The sequence below is a fragment of the Pristiophorus japonicus genome, chromosome 9 (genome assembly GCF_044704955.1).
Source record: "Pristiophorus japonicus isolate sPriJap1 chromosome 9, sPriJap1.hap1, whole genome shotgun sequence".
NCBI classification, from domain to species: Eukaryota; Metazoa; Chordata; class Chondrichthyes; family Pristiophoridae; genus Pristiophorus; species Pristiophorus japonicus.
Genome location: NC_091985.1, coordinates 38332348 through 38358498, shown reverse-complemented (window position 1 = coordinate 38358498; position 26151 = coordinate 38332348). Strand labels below are relative to the sequence as shown.

General features: G+C 44.6%; 1 protein-coding gene across 1 annotated transcript in view; it reads right to left on the bottom strand.

The window, feature by feature from the left end:
- Nucleotides 1–26151, bottom strand: part of ryr2a (ryanodine receptor 2a (cardiac)) — a 924147-nt gene that overhangs the window by 640498 nt on the left and 257498 nt on the right. Inside the window, exons 13-16 of the mRNA XM_070890953.1 lie at nucleotides 9767–9931; nucleotides 9064–9185; nucleotides 3612–3795; nucleotides 2516–2651 (exon numbers count right to left, since the gene is read on the bottom strand). Coding sequence (XP_070747054.1) covers nucleotides 2516–2651; nucleotides 3612–3795; nucleotides 9064–9185; nucleotides 9767–9931 — 607 coding nt within the window. The remainder of the gene's footprint in view (nucleotides 1–2515; nucleotides 2652–3611; nucleotides 3796–9063; nucleotides 9186–9766; nucleotides 9932–26151) is intronic.

Below are 26151 nucleotides of genomic sequence, written 5' to 3'. Positions count from 1 at the left end.
TCAAATCCGCTCGCTATGAAGGCCAACATGCCATTTGCTTTCTTAACCGCCTGCTGTACCTGCATGCCAACCTTCAATGACTGATGTACCATGATACCCAGGTCTCGTTGCACCTCCCCTTTTCCTAATCTGTCACCATTCAGATAATAGTCTGTCTCTCTGTTTTTACAACCAAAGTGGATAACCTCACATTTATCCACATTATACTTCATTTGCCATGCATTTGCGCACTCATCTAAGCTATCCAAGTCACTCTGCAGCCTCATAGCATCCTCCTCGCAGCTCACACTGCCACCCAACTTAGTGTCATCCGCAAATTTGGAGATACTACATTTAATCCCCTCGTCTAAATCATTAATGTACAATGTAAACAGCTGGGGCCCCAGCACAGAACCTTGCGGTACCCCACTAGTCACTGCCTGCCATTCTGAAAAGTACCCATTTACTCCTACTCTTTGCTTCCTGTCTGACAACCAGTTCTCAATCCATGTCAGCACACTACCCCCAATCCCATGTGCTTTAACTTTGCACATCAATCTCTTGTGTGGGACCTTGTTGAAAGCCTTCTGAAAGTCCAAATATACCACATCAACTGGTTCCCCCTTGTCCACTCTACTGGAAACATCCTCAAAAAATTCCAGAAGATTTGTCAAGCATGATTTCCCTTTCACAAATCCATGCTAACTTGGACCTATCATGTCACCTCTTTCCAAATGCACTGCTATGACATCCTTAATAATTGATTCCATCATTTTACCCACTACCGATGTCAGGCTGACCGGTCTATAATTCCCTGTTTTCTCTCTCCCTCCTTTTTTAAAAAGTGGGGTTACATTGGCTACCCTCCACTCCTTTCACGCAGAATATTAGAGCCGAGTCTACAAAAATAATTATGCCATAAATGGTTTTACATACAATTCTGAATTGGTCATCATTGGGACTAACTGTGAACACTGTTTTTTATAAAAATAATAATCATGTTAGACTATACATGTTGGACTGATGGATGATGACATTAAAGCAATCTCTGAAACAGAAGGATATGTGGTTTATCTGAAATGATCTGCATTGTTGACCCAATATCATAGCATTAGATTCATGTGCTTAGGACCTGATTAAAACAAGAACATAAGAAATAGGAGCAGGAGTAGGCCATTTGGTCCCTTGAGCCTGTTCTGCCATTCAATAAGATCATGACTGATCTACCTCAACTCTACTTGCCTGCACTATCCCCATATCCCTTGATTCCCTTAATATCCAAAAATCTATTGATCTCTGCCTTGAATATACGCAACGACTGAACTTCCTCAGCCCTTCGGGTTAGAGAACTCCAAAGATTCACAACCCTCTGAGTGAAGAAATTTCTCCTCATCGCAGTACTAAATGGCAGACCCCTTATTCTGGCACTGTGACCCATGGTCCCAGATTCCCCAGCCAGGGGAAACATCCTCTATCCTGACATCTACCCTGTCAAGCTCTGTAAGAATTTAAGTTTCAGTTAATCTTTGAATCAAAATATAAAGTGGGAAAGTTTTATCATTTACTGAAAAGATTACTAAATGCATTATGTTGACATTCATTTGTTTGTAACTCTATTTCAGTGAGAAAAAGATGGCTTGTAATCTTGACAAAGCAGTTTGTGTTGCAAACCTTCTTTATAGGAGAGTTTACAGGATGTGATTCCACACAGTATTTGCAATGTATCTTCTACATACCTCTGGAATAATAACTATTTACTGACAATTGTTGGATCTCCCATTGAAACAATTTGCCTTATGATTTTTGAGCACACCAGAAATCAATGTGATAATATTTATTTTAATGTCACATTTTTTGTTTTACGTTGTTATTAAATTAGTTACTCATGCACCTTCGGCATAACGGACAATCATCGCAAGGCAAACATTGTGCTTCTGCTGTGCATTTCATGTCTCAAACATTGCATCAATAAACTTTGCACATTGAGCAAATAGACATTGACTTAAATCAGCTGGCCTTGGAATTCCAAGAGTGCTTGGCTCTCAAACGCAGACTGATGACAAGGCAGGATGTTTACAGTAACGCAGGCGACTACAAGTCATTTTATATAATCAAATTAAAACAGGCAATTGCTATAAATGGAGACAAGGTCCACCTCAGTCCCAAGACAGTCATACTAACATGCAGCAGCCAGTTACATTGCGCCTTCCTTCCGATAAGATGATTAGTCCTGTACAGTGAGAGGGTTTTATGGGATCCCATAACCCATGCATTAAGGAGCCCACCCACACCCACCAGATGGAAGCATTTCATTGAATTCAGGTCCAACCTGTTGGCCAGCTCAGCCCCTTTTACAACACCCTTTAATATCTAGCATAACTTTGAAAATGTCCAATGGTCATTTGAAAAAAACGATCCTTTATCTGGATTGTTATTTGAAAGCTCTGTTAATTATCAGGTCAAAATAGCTGTGCGTGAAGCTGCTGTAATAAATATCACAATTAAAAATAAGAAAAACTGAAAATAGACACCTTACCAAGTAGTTCATACAGTGAGTTTAGAATCGCTCTCCAAGACTCTCCTGCTTCCTTCCCAGCTACATCTGTAAAATGGGCGGCACTACTGTACACGTTGAGATGATCAATGCACTCAAGAACTAGGTTAATCATTCCCTGCAAGTGAATATACAAAGATACATTTGTAGATCTCTTTATATTGATTTTCCAGCATTTTTTCTGCATGGGTTTAATTTGTTGTGCACTAATAAGTCTGATCATTTCTGATTTGGTATTACAGGTTGGACTTCCCTTATCCGGCACCACCCCTCGTCCGGCATAGTTCCAGCAGCCGAGAGCGCATGCGCAGAACGCAGCCGACCTCCACCCCGACTTTGGGACCTCGCTGACACCCGTTGGGGCCGCTCCGATGCTCGGCCCGCTGGGGGCCGCTCCGACGCTCGGCCCGCTGGGGGCCGCTCCGACGCTCGGCCCGCTGGGGGCCGCTCCGACGCTCGGCCCGCTGGGGGCCGCTCCGACGCTCGGCCCGCTGGGGGCCGCTCCGACGCTCGGCCCGCTGGGGGCCGCTCCGACACTAGGCCCGCTGGGGGCCACTCCGACGCTCGGCCCGCTGAGGGCCGCTCCGACGCTCGGCCCGCTGGGGGCCGCTCCGACGCTCGGCCCGCTGGGGTCGCTCCGACGCTCGGCCCGCTGGGGGCCGCTCCGACGCTCGGCCCGCTGGGGGCGCGCCGACACTCGGCCCGCTGGGGCCGCTTCGAAACTCGGCCTGCTGGGAGCCACTCCAACACTCAGCCCGCCGACACTTCCATCACGGCCTGCCGACACTTCGGGCCTGCCCAGGGCGCCGACCTCCTCTCCCCGGACCTCGGGCTGCTTACCTCCCATCATCTGACAAAATCCCTTATTCGGCACAGGCCAAGTCCCGAGGGTGCCAGGTAAGGGAGGTTCAACCAGTATTACAAGAATGGCATTTGACAGGTTTTGGAATCAAATGGAAGTGGGCTGTACATTGTACACCCAATTTTTTAGACTTAACTTATTCGCATAATTTCAGACTAAAGAGATCACTGAAGAAAGGTAATGAGAGTCTAGCATCTCCAAGGGTCAGCTGCTTACCTCTTCCTGGAAGAGATTTTGTCTGTTCTTCAGAGCTCGCAATCTGTTCTGCTTCTCTTCATGTTCCAGGTGTTCATCAGGTGGCTGAAAATAGCCAATCAGATCCTGCAAACTCAGGCTGACTGATTCAATGGGCAAATCAACAGCTGTGGATTTCCCTTTCTTATTGAGAGCATCAAGACCCCTGGAAACACAACCAAATATTATCCGTAACTTTAATACCCTACCATCAATGATCAAACATGATTCTGATTATCTTAACCTCTTATTTAATAAATTTACTGACAAAGTGATTTGTCAAATTGACAAACAATAAGGTAGCAATTCTGTTCCTTCATGCGGCAGAATTTTGGAGAGAACCAAAGTTTCCAATGTATTCACAAAGCTGTAGCAAATTCTAATCAGGAAGGTGGGGGGATGGGATGCAGGGGATTCTTCTGCCCATCCCAGAAAGCAGGCATAGGTGCCATCTGGGGCACAAGTGAGCCCTATCAGGACTAGGACCTCTCCCTTCAGCGTGCTCATCCGAGTGGACCTCAGTAAATAGGAGGTTGTGCACATGTTCCCACCAGCATGGGAGTTCTGTTGCTTCTTTTTGCTTGCCTGCTGTCTTTGGAACAACCAGGTCAAAGGCTCTCTCTAGGCTGCCACTCCTAGATTATATTTTTGATGCTTGTAGGTGCTCCAGTTACAGCAAATACAGTCAAGGGAAGAGTACTTTTAATTCAAAATATTCCTAATTTTATGAAAAGAAATTATGGGAGGGGGGGTGGCTGACAATTCAGTCGGCATGTATTTTAAAAAGGATATAGAGGCACTGGAAAGAGTACAGAGAAGATTGACAAGGATAATACCAGAAATGCGAGGGTATACATATCGGGAAAGGATGAACAGGCTGTGTCTCTTTACCCTTGAAAAAAAGGCGGCTGGGGTTGACCGAATAGAGGTCTTTAAAATTATGAAAGGTTCTGATAGAGTGGATACAGAGAGAGTGTTTTCACTTTTGGGAAAGAGCATAACACTAGAGGCCATCAATATAAGATAGTCAACAAGAAATCGAATGGGGAATTCAGAAGAAACCTCTTTACCCAAAGAGTGGTGAGAATGTGGAATTCACTACTACAGGGAATGGTTGCAGTGAATAGTATAGATACATTTAAGGGGAGGTCAGACAAACATATGAGGGAGAAGGGAATTGAGGGTTATGCTGATAAAGTTAAATGAGGAAAGACGGGAGGAGGCCCGAGTGGAGCATAAACGCCGGCATGGACTAGTTGGGCCAAATGGCCTGCTTCTGTGCCGTGTATCCTATGTAACCCTATGTACTGGTACCAGCACTGTTGCTCGTGGGATGCTCATATGCCTGAAGAGCAGCAGTGCTGGTGGCCATTACACCAGATAGAACAGTGCGATCAGAGGATGCAGATATTGACCGGAAGGTGAGGTGAATCCTGCTGGTAAGAGCATCATGAGAATCTATTGAATTGGAGGAGAAGGCTGAACATAATCGGCACCAGCAACTGCAGACAGGAAGGACCACAGCAAGCCTACTACCCACGGAGAGAGCCCTGCAGATTTTGACCTTGGAGGCACCCAAGGAATTCAGGGGTCGAAATTGGGTTTTGTACACTTGGGTAGGCGGCAAAGGCCTACTGTCATCAGTAACGGTGTCGATACCTTGACCTAAATTGAGTTGGCTCTTTGGCAGAGAAGCCAAGAGGCAATGCTGCGCAGGCTAACGCCACCCGAGTGGTGATGCCATCCGGCCTACAATGCCTTTTTGACTCCTCTGTTGTGATATTTGCTTTGTATGACTGCCGTACCAGCAGGTGACCATACAGCCAAAATAAAGTTGTCGTTAAAGAGCCCAGAAAGGAAAGTAAATTTTTCTCTTGATTTATTTCTGCATGTTTTCATTAGTTTTAAAAGTGGGGAAGTGTGTGTGTAGATTGGAGACGTTTTAGTTCTTTTTTTTTTCTTCCAGTTTTCTTTCTAGTCTCCCGTTGGGAAATTCAGTCGGCCTCCTGAGCTCCCGCCCAAGGATGAGTGTGCAATGCCACTTTTTAGCCCTGCTCTCTCAGCTTTCGGTGTAAAAACTGAATTTAGGACTTTGAGGCTGTGTCTAACCGGCGCTAAAATCAACACTCAGCCGGTGACCCCGCCTCAAAAACGTCGGTACCCAATTTCAGCCCCATCAGAGTTTAAAGATCTATCTCCGGCACAGGGATAACACCGTGCTCATAGGTTCATAGTTTTTTTTTACCTTCCTCTATTCAGTCACTCATTCATTTAATGAAGCACAAGCCCATAGCATCGTAAGCTTCCTTAACAGCTGTTATGACTGAGCCGCTACAAATCTGACTTCTCTGCATTCCCACTGGGGAAGCATTTAGAAGTACAGGATTACATCTTCAGTACGGGGAAGTACCAAGGCAAGGCACATTGAACACACTTGCATCATACACTGTAAGTGTTAATAATAGTCAGGGTGACTGGCACTATAATGTGTCCTGACAGTTTGTTGGTATGAGGCAGATTAAATGTAGTTGAAAGAAAAGCTGCTGCATTTATGGATTGATGCAAAGTTCAGGTCAGTGGAGCTACTGATTTATTCGACAAAGCACTATTGTGCTTTGAACATTTCAAACCTTTAACTAAATGTGTCATCTATTACAAGCTGCCTTACAATTCTTTGAGTGACCCGTTCTCTGAGCAGACAGGTCTTCTGCCTCCTCCTGTAACTGGTTGCTATGACCTGCCATCTCCTGCCTGCTCCGTGGCAAGGCCCCCTTGTAAAACAAACTTGTGTGAGACACAGCGGGGAAAAATAATTTTGCACTCTATGGCCAGGTTGTACTGCAATACTTTTCCAATTCTGCTCTTCCCCCTTTAAATCCAGTAGATAGAGAGGGTTGACTATCAGAATATCCTTTGGTCCTATTTTGGCGGTTTTCTCGGCGGTATTGCTCGTTTTCAGCGGAAAACCACCCGGCGAAAGTTTTCACTTCATTTATTAAAGAGTTCCACCGATATTTGCAAAATCCCGCTCGGGAGCGGACCGCCCACGTGCACCCCCAAAAAAACCGCCAGCGCCCGAGTTTTGGCTCAGCGGTGACCCATAGGCAAGATCGAAAAAACTGCCCACGAAAAGCTGCCGGAGCTGGGCGGGAGGTAAGTACCCTGCAAAGAAAGGTAAGTTAAACTGTTTTTTTTATAATTATTTTTAAAATTATTTTATGACGATGAAGTTAAAAAGGGTCTTGAGAATGTTTTCTGAATTTTTATTTTTTGTTTCATTGAAAAAATATTTTTTGAGTCCCCCCCCCCCACCCTCCCTAGGCCCGACTGCAGCCTCGGTCTAAATTTGAGTAATTACCGCCCATTCTGGTTAAGAACCACCCAATTTGCCCAGGATTGCGGTTAACCGCCGAAAATCTACGTGTAAGATCCATTTTCTCGCCGGGCGGTATTTTTTCCCTTTTTTATGCAATTTTTCACCAGCGTTATTCGAAGAATCTTAGCGATCTTTTTGGGTGGCAATCCGGCGGTGACGGGCTTTAGGGAAAGTCTAGCCCAAAGATTTTAAATACTAATAATATAATGAGTTTAAATAAATATTAAAATTATTTTTTAAAATTATTTAAACATAAAAAAACATTTAAAATTAGTCCCTTTAAAACATTTATGCTTATTTTTCAAAAAATTACATTTTTGTTTTAAAGGTTTAATTAAATTGTTTTTTAATTCATTTTGAACATGTAATGATATATTTTTATTTAACTGGTGAGCAATTGTGTTTTTTAGGGGATTCCTGTTCATGCTTATGAGGATTCCCTACGTCAATGGAATCCCTATAAGCATAATGGGAATCCCTATTTCTGATTGGTTGAGCTGGCCCACTTGATCCCAGAGCTGCTTGCAAACTACTGCATGCACCCCTGGGATCCATGGGCTTTTATGCAGGCATACGTGTAGAGGCTCAGGAGAGAAAGTGTCCGAACCTCCTGGACCATCAGGTAGGTTCCTATTTTTCTTGTGGTTCAGAGGCATTCACCTGTGGAAGCCTCCGACTGCAAATTCAGGCCCAATGAAATGGCAGCTAGCTCATACATTATCAACATGGTGGAATGGGCAAACCACCCATTATTTATTTTAGATGAGTACTGAGCTCCAGCAATGTTGTTCAAATGCTGATACTGCATTATGCAGAAATTATCTCATGAACATTTTATCTGAGGCCTTAACGAACATAATGCATGTCTGGTCAACAGGCCCTCAGCGCCATGGACACTTTATCTTATTATTGCCACAGACCTGCAGAAAGCCTCAGGCCTCACTGCCTGATAATACCAGCTACCTGCATCTTGCCACAATTATACAGGACCTTGGTGAGATCACACCTGGAATACTGTGCACAGTTTTGGTCTCCTTATCTAAGGAAGGATATACTTGCCTTGGAGGCAGTGCAACGAAAGTTTACTCGATTGATTCCTGGAATGAGAGGGTTGTCCTATGAGGAGAGATTGAGTAGAATGGGCCTATGCATTCTTTTAGAAGAATTGGAGGTGATCTCATTAATACATATAAGATTCTGGGGAGGATTGACAAGGTAGACGCTGAGAGGTTGTTTCCCCTGGCTGGAGAGTCTACAACTAGGGGACATAGTCTCAGGATAATAGGTCGGCCTTTTTAAAACTGAGATGAGGAGGAATTTCTTCAGAGAATTGTGAATCTTTGGAATTCATTGCCCCAAAGAGCTGTGGATGCTCAGTCGTTGCGTATATTCAAAGCTAAGACAGATACATTTTTGGACTCTAGGGGAATCAAGGGATATGGGAATCAGGTGGGAAAGTGGAATTGCGGTCAAAGATCAGCCATGATCTTATTGAATGGTGGAGCAGGCTCAAGGGGCTGCATGGCTTACTCCTGCTCCTAATTCTTCTGTTCTGATGCGTCTGATGCACATCAGCACCAAGCAACACAATAATGGGTCCTATAGGCTAGAATTTACTGTTCGTAGTAATAGCACACAAATGCTTAATGCCTTCATAAGATATTGCTGTCTGTTTTAACGGATGGATTAAGCTATTTTAAATAAATAGATTACCGTCTGCCTTGAAATAGTGGACAAGGACTGTTGTGCAAAGGCAATAAACATTCATATGCAAATATCACAACCAGCAATTTCTATGCTTATGAAAATCAGGCGTGATGTTTTTTCACAAATGTTAATTTTCTTATCAGTGTGCAAAACCTCAAATTGGACCTCCCCACTTCGAGGTCGTTAACAATACCACCAAGAAGTATCCCCATGCCCTGGATTGACTCCATAGAAAACAGGGGCTGTGACTTCAAAATTGACCTGGAGTTGTGGGATTCCAGAAAATCTAGATCTGCATTGTTGCCATCTTGAACGCATTAAGAACCAGCTAGTACTCAAAAGAAAGCATACCTAATAAATCTGTTGAAGAGAAAAACAGTGCTGCGTATAACCCGCGCTGTCCTTGATTCCTCGTGCTGAGAGCGTGAGAGAGTTAAACCATCATCCATGTGGCCTTCATGGTGCATTATGGCCTGAAATAGGAGAACAAAGCAAACATTGTTGATCACAGTCAGCTCTCTATCATTTTCTTTGCAGTTGATGCCTTGGCTTTTTTCTGTGATATGATTTATGCAAATAAACATTATATCAACAGAGATGGGATTCAGCCTTTGGTGTTGAAATCTAGCCCAGATTGATGGGATGAATGTCACCTCTGAAGGTCCTGTACGAAATGAGTTTAGACAATCTCACTCCAGCTCCTCGAAGGCACAGGCTCACAACACAAATGTACCACCAGTTCAGCACCAATTGACACTTTCACTTAGAAGAGCCAGAGAATGACTGATGTGGGAAATGGTAAAATGTCATCCTGATCCAGTTGGGGCTTTTCTTCCAAAGCTGAAATGTGGAGTTGAAGCACACTGTTTGTGAGGGGGCTTTACTCTGCATTTAGCAATGCTAATCTAACCTCAGGCTGCTTCATGCTGCCACTGGATGTCCAACTTGGAACGTGCCCACATTGATGAGCATAATATTCATGAAATCAGAAACTAATGAAAAGACAAAGTCAGAAATTCAGTCATGTCAGTAACATCCGGGCCGAAAGACCTACTTTACGTTGAGCAGTCCCCATCCGAGCTGACTTGGCATCTATAGACTGATAGGTCAGCCACAGTCCAGTGTCTACGTGCTGGATAAAGCACACAGAATCTCCATATTTTATCTCTGGAGATCCCATGCCATCCACTTCTTTTCTTATTCCTGTATCCAGTTTTTCCTGAAAATAAAATCACATCATTCTTAAACAATTCTCCCGTTGAAAAAATATCAGATTTTATCACATTAGCCCCAAAAGTCGACAGGACAACACATCGTGGCACAAATGCTGAGATTTGTCTGCCATGGATCTCCACTGCTGAACCTAGCAAAGCCTTCTAAACTCAAGTTAATACAAACCAAGATTATGCAACCTGTTCTCATAATTTAACTCTTTAAGCCCTGGTATCATTCTGGAGAAGATGAACTGTTCACCCGCTAAGGCTAATAATTTTTTCCTGAGCTTTGGTGCCCAAAACTGAACACAGTTCTCCAGATGAGGGTCTGACTAAAGCTCTGTACAACTGAAGCATAACTTTCTCCCCTTTGTAATCCAGACCCTTTGAGATAAAGGCCAACATTCTATGAACCTTTTTAAATTGCTTTTTGTACTTGTCTACTAGCTTCAAATGACTGGTATACTTGGACTCCCAAATAAATCTCTTTGCTCCTCGACAGTTCCTAGTTAATCATCATTTAGAAAATACTCCAATTACTTAATTTGTTTACATCCCTTTGCAACTTCATGCTCCAATCTGCACGACTTAATTTCCTTTCTAATTTAGTGTCATCTACAAACTTTTACATGCAACTCTATTCCTTCATCAGTCATTAATATAGCAAAAAGTTGAGGCCCCAGAACAGATCCCTGGGGAACAACTTGTCACATCCTGTCAACCCTTCATCGCCATGCATTGCCTCCTATCTCCCAACCAATGTCAAAAGGCTGCCTACAATTCCATGAGTTTTCATTTTTGCCAATAATTTTTTGTTTGGAACATTATCGAGTGCCTGCTATAATTCCATATAGATAACATCCATAGACACATTAGTGACCTCCTCAAAAAATTCAACTAGATCAGCCAGACATGACTTTCATTTAACAAAGCCATGCTATCTCTCTCTGATCAGCTGATACTTGTCCAAGTGCTAATTCACTCTCTCTCTCTAGATGATAGATATCAGTAACTTGCTCACAATTGACGTTAAACTGACAGGTCTGTCGGTACCAGGTTCTGCCCTCTCTCTCTTCTTAAATAATGCAGTGATATTTGCAATTTTCCAATCCGAAGCCACAATTACTAAATCTAGAGAGCTTTGGAAAATTATGACTAACACCTCATCTATTTATTTTAATACCCTGGGGTGTAAACCATCAAGTCCTCGAAATTTGTCTATCTTAAGTCGCATTAGTTTCTCCACGACCATTTCTTTTAAACTTATATTAAATCCACTATGTTCCTTGCCTTGACTTATTTTAGGTTCCCTTGCACTGTTGGTATTTTGTCTTCTCCCTCCACCGTGAAAATGGATACAAAGTACTCAATTAACTGCCAGGAAATAGTTCAACAATTTTTTTTTGCTTTCAATTACAAAGCTCTTTTTGTATTTTCATTCTGTAAATAGTTATTTTGCTGTATATCATGCCGTAAAAAAACTCTCTTTCAGATTGCCATTCTCTTCACTTATATTGGTATTTAAAGACAAGCATCCCAGCATGTCGTGCTTTGTGTACGACAACATACACAAGCTGCAGCACACAAAGCACTCCTGAGATGCTTGTCTTTAGGAACCAACAGAAGTGAAGAGAATGGTGATCTGAAAGAGAGGGTTTTTTTTACAGCAGGATACATAACAAAATAACTATTCACAGTAAGAAAATACAAAAAAGCTTTGCAATTGAAAGCAAAAAAAATTAAAATGTTCTTGAACTATTTCCTGGCAGATAATTAAGTACTTTGTATCTATTTTCACAGTGGAGGAAAACAACAAAATCGATACAATCTGCACAGGCCAGTTTGAAAATACCAATATTTTATTTTTCAAATGCTGTGAACTGGAAAAATGGTCTACACTTACAGCTGAGTGCACTTTTGTCATTCTACTTTCTATTGCAATATCCATTTGTGGTAATAACACCACAGAGTGTTAGAAGTTCTCCCAAACCTCCACCTCAATAGTTAAGTGCCTCACTTAATGTAGAACAGGATGGTCCCATGTTCAAATTCTGGTCTGCACTGGGTTAGCTCTCAGCTAGGATGATGGTGAGAGTCATTGCAATCAGCTTCAGCGCCCCAGCCCTTATGAGTGGAAGAATTGGTCAGATCAGCACTCCTGATTGTTACCCAATGTGCCCAGCTAGAGGAGAACACGTGTATACTCTGCCATTTGATGATCATGGCTGATCTGATCTTTGGTTCAGCTCCACTTCCCTACCCGCTCCCCATAACCCTTCTCTCCCTTATTGTTCAAAAATCTGTCTATCTCCACCTTCAATACATTCGATGACCCAGTCTCCACAGCTTTCTGGGGCAGAGATCTCCACAGATTTATGACCCTCAGAGAAGAAATTCCTCCAAAATGGACAACTCCTTATTCTGAAACTATGCCCCCGTGTTCTAGATTCCCCCACGAGTGGAAACATCCTCACTGCATCTACCTTGTTGAGTCCCCTCAGTATTTTATATGTTTCAATAGGATCACCTCTCATTCTTTTAAACTGCAATGTATAGGCCCAACCTGCTCAACTTTTCTTCATAAGTCAACCCCTTCATCTCAGGAATCAAACTAGTGAACCATCTCTGAACTGCCTCCAATGCAAGTATATCCTTCTTAAATAAGGAGACCAAAACTGTACGCAGTACTCTAGATGTGGTCTCACCCTGTACAGTTGTAGCAGGGCTTTCCTGCTTTTATACTCCATCCCCCTTGCAATAAAGGCCAACATTCCATTTGCCTTCTTGGACCTGCATACTAACTTTTTGTGTTAGAACATATCAACTAGGAGCAGAAGTAGGCCATTTGGCCCTCGAGCCTGCTCCGCCATTTAATAAGATCATGGCTAATCTGATCATGGACTCAGCTCCACGTTCCTGCCCACTCCCCATAACTCTTTATTGCCTTACCGCTCAAAAATTTGTCTAACTCCGCCTTAAATATATTCAATGACCCAGCCTCCACAGCTCTCTGGGGCAGGGAATTCCACAGATTTACAACTCTTCGAGAAGAAATTCCTCCTCAGCTCAGTTTTAAATGGTGAACCTAGTGAACTAGGAGAATAAATTCCTTCTTTTTGAGGCCAAAGATCGAGGTACGTTCCATTCGGCAAGGTGGCAGAGAGAATATAACTCAGACCTATGTTTCTTCTCTAAAGACAGCAAAGGAAATCTAATCACCGCCTCCAGAACCGTTCTCGACAACTTCCCCAACAGTCAACACAGTGACAGTGAGGCCCTCAATCATCAACGTTGCATCGAAATTCTTGTCATTACATCAACTCTGGAACCACGACGGAACTTCAAAAAAAAACAGTCTGGGAAACCTTCCAAAGGTCAGTTGACACCATCAGATGGATTCTGCCAACCACCAATCCCTTCAACAGATTTATAGGAATTATTAAAGCTACCACAAAACGCAGTATACCACAGGGGTTTAGAAAGACATATATTCCTTGTTGGACGGAATAAAGTGAGGCTCTCTACTCAGGAGTATTCGCAGCCCTGTCAATAACCAAATCTGGAAAAGCTGCTGGTCCAGATGATGTTTACCCAGAATTCTTAAAAGCACCGAGACCCAAAGCGAACAGATGGTTGACCTCCTTCTTCTCTGAGGTACTGTCACCTGGTAAAATTCAACCTATTTGGAAAGAGACTAAAATAATTGCCCGGCTGAAGCAGGGGAAGAATGCATGTGAAGCCTCCAGCTACCGCCAAATCTCCATACATTGTACTTGTTATAAAGTGCTGGAGAGGCTACTACTCCACAGATCAGCCCCCATCATCGAGCCAACCATCCCTAAAGAGCAAGTGGGCTTCCGGAGCGGCCATAATTGCTGTGACCAAGTGGTAGCTTTAACAACACACATCAAAGCTGGCTTCCAGAGCCAGCTCAAGTTTGCCGTAGCAATTGTAGATCTGTTACAGTATAACACAGTATGGAAGCATGGATTGTTTTTCAAGCTTGCCACCATTTTATCCTGCAGAACAACAATCCATCTTCTCAACTCCATGCTTGGCAACTGATGTTTCCATGTGTACTCTGTCACCCAGAAGAGCCGACATAGGACAATAAACAATGGACTCCCACAGGGTTCTGTCATGTATTCAACCAGCATTGTAACCCATGTATAAACTGACCTAAGTTGTACACTGTGAGAACAATGACCACTAGGTGGGAGACACTCCTAACCTGGACCTTCAGGTATAAAGGGGAAGCTCCACCCACCTTCATCACTTGAGTGCAAAGGAATAAAGGACAGGTCACAGACTGACCTTCTCTCAAGCATGGGCCTCGTGTGCATTTATACTGAGTAGTAAGGACGTATCAATGGCGACAAGAAACTGGGATTTAAACCACGCGAGCATGGCCACTAGCAGAACAGACGAGAGATACTGTGTTAAGGAATGGTTGGGACAGAGATTCAACATTGTTAAAGCAGCACACAGTTCTCCAGGCAGACAAGGGCAGTCAGGCATGCCCCAACATGTAGTCGAACCCAGAGGGGGAGTTCGACAGAGACAATGGCAAGCTGAACAGCGATTCATGCCATTGCAAGGGACAATGCGGCCAGTAATGGGGTCACCAACACCTGTTAATGGTGCACTCAAGGACAATAACAGGGGCAGTCAGGGACGATCGACTGGCAAGGGACTTTTTGTTTCAAACCGCAACGCATGCTGGAGGCGTGGAGGCATACATTCAGCCGGAGTTTGCAGAGATGAGCAAAATACCTGCAGAAATTGCAGAAATGGACACTGGGGGAAATCGCTGGAAGCTGAAGTTCAGCGAGTTCATGTGGAGCACGTACACAGTTCATACACCAGGACGCCACCAATAATGGTGAAAGTGCTCCTCAATGGCATCCCAGTATCAATGGAGTTAGACACGGGTGCCAACCAGTCCCTGATGGGTATCAAACAGTTCGGAAAGTTGTGGGCATCCGAGGCCAGGAGGCCAAAATTATCGCCGATCGACGCACAGCTACGGACTTACACAAAGCAGATCATTCCGGTGCTAGGCAGCGCCACGGCAGTCAAGACCCACAAAGATTCAGAGAACAGGTTGCCACTCTGGATTGTCCCAGGGGACGGTCCCGCACTACTGGGGAGGAGTTGGCTTGCTGTCATGAACTGGAAATGGGGCGATGTCAATGCAATTTCCTCTGTGGAGCGAGCATCATGCTCACAGATCCTGGACAAATTTGACTCATTATTTCAACCCGGCATTGGCACTTTCATGGGGGCCAAGGTAGTGATTCACATAAAGCCGGACGCCAGACCAGTACACCACAAGGCCAGAGCGGTGCCATACGTGATGCGGGAAAAGATAGAAGGCGTATTGGACTGCCTGTTGAGGGAAGGCATCATCTCGCCAGTCGAATTCAGTGACTGGGCGAGCCCGATTGTGCCGGTGCTCAAGGCGGATGGGTCGGTCAGGATATGTGGTGATTACAAGGCCACCATCAATCGGGTGTCACTCCAAGACCAGTACCCGCTACCGAGAGCGGAGGACCCCTTTGCGATGCTATCCGGTGGCAAACTTTTTTCAAAGTTGGACCTGACCTCAGCTTACGTGACCCAGGAGCTGGCGAGTGAGTCGAAGAAGCTAACCACCATCACGACACACAAGGGGTTGTTTGAGTACAACAGATGCCCGTTCGGGATTCGCTCGGCCGCCGCGATCTTCCAACGAAATATGGAAAGCCTCCTCAAGTCGATTCCAGGGACGGTGGTTTTTCAGGACGACATCCTCATTACGGGTTACGATACTGAAGAACACCTCCACAACCTGGAGGAGGTGCTACGCAGACTGGACCGGGTAGGTCTGCGACTGAAAAAGGCGAAGTGCGTCTTCCTAGCTCCAGAGGTAGAATTCCTGGGGATGAGGGTAGCAGCAGATGGGGTCAGCCCTACTGCGACCAAGACGGAAGTGATTCAGAGAGCACCCAGACCCCGTAACACGACGGAGCTGCGTTGGTTCCTGGGGCTCCTGAACTATTTTGGTAACTTTCTTCCCAAATTGAGCACGCTGCTAGAGCCGCTACACGTGCTCCTACGTTAGGTCGCGAATGGGTCTGGGGGGACAGCCAGGAAAGGGCTTTTAATAGAGCACGCAATTTGTTATGTTCCAACAATCTGGTAATGCGATATGACCCATGTAAGAAACTTGTGTTAACGTGCGATGCGTCGTCCTATGGCGTCGGGTGTGTGTTGCAGCATGTCAATGCCAAGGGTCAGTTACAGCCGGTAGTTTATGCCTCCAGGAGTCTGTCCCAGGCAGAAAGGGGCTACGGGATGGTAGAAAAGGAGGCGCTCGCATGTGTATATGCGGTAAAGAAAATGCACCAGTACCTGTTTGGCAGGAAATTTGAGCTGGAGACAGATCACAAACCTCCAACGTCCCTTTTGGCCGACAACAAGGCCATAAATGCAAATGCATCGGCCCGCATACAGAGGTGGGCACTCACGTCAGCTGCCTATGACTACACAATTCGGCACAGGCCGGGCACCGAAAACTGCGCCGATGCACTCAGCAAGCTCCCACTAGCCACCACTGAGGGGGCTACCGAGCATGGTGCTGAGATGGTCATGGCTGTTGAAGCTTTCGGAAGCGAAGGCTCACCCGTGACAGCCCGTCAGATTAAAGTCTGGACAAATAGAGACCCGCTATTGTCTCCAGTCAAGAAATGTGTCCTGATTGGGGACTGGGCAGCCACGTACAGGGCATGCCCTGAGAAATTTAAACCATTTCACAGGCGCAAGGATAAACTCTCGATTCAGGCCGATTGCCTACTGTGGGGAAACCGCTTAGTCATGCCCCAGATGGGCAGAGAGGTGTTCATCAGAGAACTCCACAATGGGCACCCGGGCATTGTCACGATAAAGTCAATTGCCAGGTCACACGTTTGGTGGCCAGGGATCGACGCAGATCTGGAACTTTGTGTTGACAGGTGCAACACGTGTGCACAGCTGGGCCATGCCCCCAGGGAAGCCCCCCTTAGCCCCTGGCCATGGCCCGCCAAGCCTTGGTCACGCATCCATGTGGACTACGCAGGTCCTTTCATGGGAAAAATGTTTTTGGTTGTAGTAGACGCCTACTCCAAATGGATCGAGTGTGACATTTTAAATTCAAGCACATCCTCTGCCACGGTAGAAAGTCTACGGGCAATGTTCGCCGCCCACGGTCTACCGGACATCTTGGTCAGCGACAATGGCCCGTGCTTCACAAGCACTGAATTCCAGGACTTCATGGCAGGCAATGGAATTAACCATGTCAAAACAGCACCGTTCAAGCCGGCCTCAAACGGCCAGGCAGAACGAGCAGTGCAGATAATCAAATAGGGGATGCTCAGATTCCAAGGGGGTTCCCTACAAACCCGCTTATCACGCCTCCTGTTGGCCTATAGATCCCGACCACACTCGCTCACAGGGGTTCCACCCGCAGAGCTACTAATGAAAAGGACGCTCAAAACCCGATTATCCCTTATACACCCCACCATGAAAGAAATTGTCGCGAGCAGGCGCCAGTCACAATGTGACTACCATGACAGGAATGCGAGGGCGCGATGTATTAATGTAAATGATCCTGTTTTTGTCCTCAACTACGCTGCAGGGCCCAAATGGCTCGCAGGCACTGTGGTTGCCAAAGAGGGAAATAGGATTCTGGTAGTTAAACTTACCAATGGACAAATCTGCCGCAAACATGTGGATCAAACAAAAAGGAGGTTCAGCAACCCCATAGAAGAAGCAGAGGAAGAACACGATATAGAGTTCACTCCACCACAGGTGACCGAACACCGGAACCAAAGGGAGGAGAGCCCAGTCACTGTGGGCAGTCCGGACAGGCCTGAGGCACTGCAAACAGCAGACACTCAGGCCAGCGCCCAACAACCAGAGCCCCAACTCAGGCGCTCTACAAGGGAGCGTAAACCACCAGAGAGACTCAATCTGTGATCCCAATAAGACTTGGGGGGGGGGGGGGGAGGTGATGTCATGTATTCAACCAGCATTGTAACCCATGTATAAACTGACCTAAGTTGCACACCGTGAGAACACTGACCACTAGGTGGGAGACATTCCTAACCTGGACCTTCAGGTATAAAAGGGGAAGCTCCACCCACCTTCATCACTTGAGTGCTAAGGAATAAAGGACAGGTCACAGACTGACCTTCTCTCAAGCATGGGCCTCGTGTGCATTTATACTGTGTAGTAAGGACCTATCAGGTTCTGTCCTGGCACCCATGTTATTCAATGTTTATACCAGTGATTTGCCTGAAACAGAGTCCCGCAAGTTCGCATATGCTGATGACATTGCCTTGTCCACGCAAAACATGAATCTGTCGATCACCGACGAGACCCTGACTAGTGATTTACAGAGGATGGAGGCCTACTTCCGCTGATGGCGGCACCGGCCAGACCCGCAAAAGACTGTTACCTTGATATTCCACCTCAATACCCAGCAAGCAAACCAAGCTTTGAAAGTCTCCTTTTGCGGCGTAGAGGTGAACCATGCCAAAAACCCCTCCTATTTAGGGGTCATGCTTGATCGCACCGTCATATGGACAACATCTCCAGAACGTTGGGAAGAAATGAAAGAGTAGGGTCAACTTGATCCAAAAACTCGCCAGATCCACATGGGGAGCAGATGGTCAATCCCTCCGTACAGCAGCACTCACCCCGGTGTACTCTACAGCGGAGTACTGTTCTCCAACATGGCTATCAAGTCCGCTTGTCTAATCGTTGATGTCCAGCTGAATTCTACTGAGAATTATCACCAGTATGCTTTTATCGACACCAACACCTTGGATCCCCATGCTTGCAAACATCGCACTACCACACCTATGCTGCAAATATGCAGTCTTCAGAGAATACAACCACTACACCAGCAAAGACATGCCGATCCAAGATGATTTGAGCAACCGACCACCAACCCGTCTCAAATCTAGAAGGCCTTTTTGGACCGTAGCCAAAGCACTTCAGCGATCTCCCCTCAGCCTTCATGATCGATGGCGAAATGCTTGGAAGAACTGCGACATATGGAATGGATTCCTTACAGAGGACCCCACAGTACAATCTGAAGGATCAAACCTTCCCCGCGAGCAGTGGACAACCATCAACCGCCTCAGAAACGGTTATGATAGATGCTCCCACCTTCTCCATAGATGGAAGATTAAAGCATCCCCATCATGTGACTGTGTAGCTCCTAAATCAGACCCTGGAGCACATCATTGAGCACTGCCCTCAGAGGAAATTCGCAGGCAGCCTACAAGATATCCACGCTGTTACACTGGAAGCTTTGGCCTGGATAGCCAACTTGGATATTGATGTTTGATTTGCTTTGCTTCTACCATACAAAAAGAAGCAGCAGAAGAAGTAGAATTCAGCTGGACATCAACGATTAGACAAGCGGACTTGATAGCCATGTTGGAGAACAGTACTCCGCTGTAGAGTACACCGGGGTGAGTGCTGCTGTACGGAGGGATTGAGTCTGCTCCCCATGTGGATCTGGCGAGTTTTTGGATCAAGTTGACCCTACTCTTTCATTTCTTCCCAACGTTCTGGAGATGTTGTCCATATGACGGTGCGATCAAGCAATTATTAAAGGTAATTAATTGTATGTGTAAAGTTTTTGGCACGTTATTTTGTAGGAAAAGCCTGACCAAACTTTAATTGATGGCGAGTCATCGAGTATGGAGGAAGCACACATCAACCATGCCACCCTGAAGTGAATAGGAGGACTACTGTAATCAATGTGCTACAGTGACATCTGGCACATTACTATACATGTGCAACAATTGTAACAGATTGGGAAACAAGCAATATGTTACGCTGTACTCGCTGCATTCACATCGAGGTGCTGGTAACAAAATGGACAGAAGAGATCTATCTAACAGTAGGAAAATAATTAAGTATTTTCTAAGCCCAATGCATAAAACTCAAGCGTCTGCATTTTGCATTACTACTTTCGCATTCGAATAAATTGTATTTTGTCCCTGTAACAGTATGAATTGGTGTTTAAGAACACATAAAAACACAAGAAATAGGAGCAGCAGCTTGGCCCCTCGAGCCTGCTCCGCCATTCAATATGATCATAGTTGATCTGATCATGGATTCAGCCCCACTTCCCTGCCCGCTCCTCATAACCCTTTACTCCCTTGTTGCTCAAAAATCTGCCTATCTCCGCCTTAAATATATTCAATGACACAGCCTCCACAGCTCTCTGGGGCAGAGAATTCCACAGATTAGCAACCCTCTGAGAGAAGAAATTCCTCCTTATCTCAGCTTTAAATGGGCGGCCCCTTATTCTGAGACTATGTCCCGTAGTTTTAGTTTCCCCTAAGAGTGAAAGTATCCTCTCTGCATCCACCTTGTCGAGCCCCCTCATTATCTTATATGTTTCAATAAGGTCACCTCTCATTCTTCTGAACTCCAATAAGTATAGGCCCAACCTACTCAACCTATCTTCATAAGTCAACCCTTTCATCTCTGGAATCAACCCAGTGCATCTTCTCTGAACAGACTCCAATGCAAGTATATCTTTCCTTAAATACGGAGACCAAAACTGTACATAGTACTCCAGGTGTGGCCTCACCAATACCCTGTACAGTTGTAGCAGGACTTCACTGCTTTTATAGTCTATCCCCCTTGCAATAAAGGCCAACATTCCATTTGCCTTCCTGATTACTTGCTGTACCCGCATACTAACTTTTTGTGTTTCATGCACAAGAACACCCACTCTCTGCAATGCAGCACTTTTGCAATTTTTCTCCATTTAAATAATAATTTGATTTTCAATTATTTCTGTCAAAGTGGATAACCTCACATTTTCCCACATTATACTCCACCTGCCAAATGTTTTCCCACTCACTTAGCCTGTCTATATCCCTTTGCAGATTTTTTTGTATCCTCCTCACAATTTGCTCTCCCACCGATCTTTGTACCATCAGCAAACTTGGCTACATTACACTCGGTCTCTTCATTCACATAATTAATATAGATTGTGAATAGTTGTGGTGCAGCACCGATCCCTGTGGCATCTCACTAGTTACCGTTTGCAAACTGGAAAGTGACCCATATATCCCGACTCTCTGTTTTCTGTTAGTTAGCCAATCCTCTAGCCATGCTAATATATTACCCCCAACCCCTTGAGCTTTTATCTTGTGCCGTAACCTTTTATGTGGCACCTTATCGAATGCCTTCTAGATATCTAAATACACATCCACTGGTTCCCCCTCATCCACCCTGCTCATTACATCCTCAAAGAACTCCACCAAATTTGTCAAACATAAATTCCCTTTCATAAAACCATGCTGACTCTGCTTGATTGAATTATGCTTTTCCAAATGTCCTGCTACTGCTTCCTTAATAATGGACTCCAGCATTTTCCAAATGACAGATGTTAGGCTAACTGGTCTATAGTTTCCTGCTTTCTGTCTGCCTCCTTTTTTAAATAGGGGCATTACATTTGAGGCTTTCCAATCCACTGGGTCCTCCGCAGAATCCAGGGAATTTGGGTAGATTATCTCTGCAGCCACTTCTTTTAAGACTTTAGAATGTAAGCCATCACGTCCAGGGGACTTGTCCACCTTTAGTCCATTATTTTACCAAGTACAACTTATTTTAGTGATAATGATAGTATTAAGTTCCTCCCTCCCTACAGCCCCTTGAGTATCCACTATTGGGATGTTTTTAGTGTCTTCTACCGTGAAGACCGATACAAAATATTTGTTCAACGTCTCTGTCATTTCCTTGTTCTCCATTATTAATTCCCCAGTCTCATCCTCGAGGGGACCAACATTTACTTTAGCCACTCTTTTCCTTTTTATGTACCTGTAGAAACTCTTCCTATCTGTGTTTATATTTTGGCTAGTTTACTTTCATAATCTATCATCCCTCTATTTATTTATTTTTTAGTCATTCTTTGCTGGCTTTTAAAAGTTTCTCAATCCTCTGGCCTCCCACTAGACTTGGCCACATTATCTGCCCTTGTTTCCAATTTGATACCATCTCTTATTTCCTTAGTTAGCCACGGATGGTTATCCCTTCTCTTACAGTCTTTCCTTCTCATTGGGATATATTTTTGTTGCGAGTTATGAAATATCTCCGTAAATGTTTGCCACTGCTCATCAACAGTCCCATTCTTTAGTCTATTTTCCCAGTCCACTTTAGCCAACTCTGCCTTCATACCTTTGTAATCTTCTTTATTTAAGCTTGGGACACTGGTTTGGGATCCAACTTTCTCACCCTCCAACTGAATTTGAAATTCAATCATGTTGTGGTCACTCATTCCTGGAGGATCTTTTACTATGAAATCATTTATTAATCCTGCCTCATTGCACAGTACTAGATCTAAGATAGCCTGCTTAGTGGTTGGTTCCGCAATGTACTGTTCAAGGAAACTATCCCGGATACACTCTATGAACTCCTCATCAAGGCTACCCTGGCCAATTTGCTTTGTCCAATCAATATGATGGCTTAAATCACCCATGATCATTGTCATTCCTTTTTTACAAGCCTCCATTATTTCTTGATTTATACTCCACCCTACAGTGTAGCTACTGTTAGGGGGCCTATAGACTACACCACCAACAACCTTTTTTTCCCTTATTATTCCTTATCTCCACCCAAACTGATTCAACATCTTGATCTTCTGAGCCAATATCGTTTCTCACTAATGCACTGATCTCATTCTTTATTAACAGTGCTAATCCACCTCCTTTTCCTTTGTCTGTCCCACCGAATTGTCAAATACCATTGAATATTTAGTTCCCAGCCTTGGTCACCTTGCTGGGCCATCAGATCAGACCCATTTGTATCTATTTGTGCCGTCAACTCATCTATTTTGTTACGAATGCTGCGTGCATTCAAATAAAGAGCTTTTAAATTTGTTTTTTTAAACACCATTTTTTCCTGCTTTGACCCCACTTTCTGATTCACCTTTATGTTTATACATTCTGCCCCTTCCTGGCATGCTCTGATTTTCATTTCCCCCAGTGCTACCCTGCTCTATTGCTTCTTTGACTTTTTAAATTTCCGCTCAGCTGAATCCTCCGCTCCCCGCCCCCCACCCGCACACCACCACTTATTAGTTTAAAGCCCTCTCTGCAGCCCTAGTTATTTGATTCGCCAGGACCCTAGTCACAGCACGGTCTAAGTGGAGCCCATCCCAACAGAACAGCTCCCTCTTACCCTAATACTGGTGCCAGTGTCCCACAAACCAAAACCCATTTCTCCCACACCAGTCTTTGAGCCACATGTTTAACTCTCTGATCTTATTTACCCTATGCAAATTTGCTCATAAACAAAACAGTGTTATTTTGTTTGTGGTGTATGTGCTAGCAGTTACAGCATACACTGTTCACAAGGGTCATGGCAAGCACCAAGGTGTACCAGCAAAAAAATGCATTGAAACAGGTATTTTAATAATTGTTTAGCAACTAGGGAAACCATGCAGTTGTTTTATTAAAACCAGAAAACCGAAGCACATTGATGATATTGTAAATCGCAACACTAAAACACTGTGCATCACAGATTTGTCTGTGACAGATGAGTTCCTGATCTCGGGCAGGAAGTCTAGGGATGCCAAGCAACTTTTCTTTTTAGTAAGTTTTTTAAGATCAACATGAACTTTTTCTTGCTGATAAAAATGCCTCAAAAGATGCTTTGTCTTTTTTAATTTGTTGTATTAAGTCCTTTTATATTCTTTGTGTAGTTCACTACGAATTGCACTAAAATGAATGGTCTTTATTTTTCCACAATAAGTCAGCCATGTCTTTGGTTTAATCAGAGAAACAAGCCATTGCAATCTCACAGAAGAAGAGCAAAGTCTGTCTCCAATACAAGGAATGTGTTGTGCCAGAGAAATGCTTGGAAACAGAAAACGAGAATCAAGAACCTCTGTAGAGAGCAAATACTGAAAGACCGACATAAGTGTACAATTGTCTTGCACGTTTAAGATTATGTGACTAATCTGTTGATTGGACATCCACTGCTGCTTCTTCTCACAGGTAAGATGGAATACTGTGACTCTAAACAGCTACTGCTCTGCAGTAGCTACAAGGAATTATGTAATGATAGCTATTTCTTCTCTCAGAGAAGGAGCATTCCATAACCACATAAGTCTGCACCGTGCAAATTACTCCTTCACTGTGCAATGCACAACCCTCTGGCTTAGCGTCCAAGGGGCCAAAATTCAGCCTCCCAAAAAGGCCACATACCGCCAGAAAGCAGCAGCGTTGAGTGGCCATCGACTTCTGGTCCAATGGCCGCCACGATCGAAATTCATCTCGGGGGGGTTTTCTGCCGGTTCCCACTTCCGCCCCGCTGCTGCTGACTGTCCTAAATGTGTCATCAAAGGGCGCTCCGCCGATCTCCAGCACCTCCATGGCACCCCCAGCAAAATTTAGCTAGAAAAATCATAGATCCGCCACGCGGTGCCCCCGACAGCTTTTTCTGTCGGTGCACCTTCCTTTCACTCTGTGAGCCTTGGCAGCACAGCAGCCCTTCATGGGGAGGGCGCACTGCCGTGGCCGCCATGTTTTTTGTTGCTGGCCAACTTCCCGATCGGCCGGACAATTACGGCCCCAGGTTCGGCCGGGCTGCCAACAGGCAGCCTGGCATCCCCTCTTCGGTGCCAGGCCGCTGACCCGGCCGAAACCCTCCCTGGTGGCCCAAAGCTAAATAATCGCTGGTTCTCTCCCCTTTAAATGAGGGGAGAGATGTGGTGACGCACACATGCACTGACGTCAGCACCGCTCCGCCGTTGACTGACAGTGGAGTCTCTGTCCCACCTCCATTTCCACCTCTCTAGAGTACTGACTTACCGCCGCACTTCAGCCCCCATTATGACCGACTTCCGGTCCGCTCCAAAAAAATTGCCAAAGAACTGAAAATCGATCAAGAATCTACCTCGTCAGACGCGACGATAAAAACACTTTGAAAACGGTGCATCAGGTTTTCAGCGGGAGTGCATTTCTACCTCCAAAAGTCTATTTTAGACTAAGCTATGCTCAATATTTAAAAAATACAGTGTATGTAAAATGTATGTAACTTAACCACAAAGTTACAAAAATATGGTGCTATTCCGATGTATCCTACAAGAACACACATCATTCCACATATCTTCAATTGGCAACAATCCTGTATTTTTCCTCAGGGAAATTCAATTTTGCTGACATTAGATAATGTGATACCCTTCAATTAGACATGCCATGACATCTCTCAAGGCTTTCTCATGTGTAGAAATGATCAAATCACGACACATCACAAAACTAATAAATTTATGCCGCAAACAGTCATGAGGAAAGAAAAAAGCATTTTAGCTTACTTAAATTATTCAGGAGGCGGCCATTAAGGAGAACTGTATTTCATTAAGAAGGTAAATCACCAAGGAATGGACAAACTTATAAACAGTCTATTCAATTCATAGAATGGGCTTATTTATTGCAATATCTTTGGTGACAATGTGTATACAGTCCTGCTGGTGAGTATAACTTGATTATAGTTATACTGAATGCTCAAATCTATACTCAATGCTCAAATTTTACACTCAATGGTCATTTTCATATGATCTCAGAATCTTTTTCCTTATTCATTAGCCTTGGCTTTCTGAGGAAGGATATGCAAACTTGGGAGGAAGAATGTGTAGAACGCAAAGAAAGCGGGGGGCAAAACAGAGGGAGTAAAGAGGGAGTGGCTAAGTCTTATGCATTTCTTACATATTTGTTTCACTGAGGAAGACTATGCCTTATGTTGCAGGGGTGAGTATTCATAAATTTCATTGGCCGATCAAGCATTTCAGCTCAGTGGCGATTGAGGGCTTTAATAAGTTTTTCCCATCTCGCTCTTGGAAAAGCATTCAATGGGGTGGAGGAGACACACATGGATCCAAAGGGCATTCGATTACCGTTTCAGCCAACTTACTGGATCGCGATTACATGGTGCCTCAGTACAAGCAAAACATTGAGGAAAACTTTCATGCAAGGTCCACTGACCCTCTATGTATTGATGCACAGTTCAGCTTGCTGATGAATTCAAGAGCGTTTCAGCTTTTTATTGCCATCTGAAGTGTCAGGTTGTTGATCCATTGTTTTGGCATGTATTAGTATGAAACAGTCCTTCGGATGGGGGCTATGAGTGTTCTTGTGGTCAGCAAAGTGTGTTGCCTGACATTTTGACTGTTTTG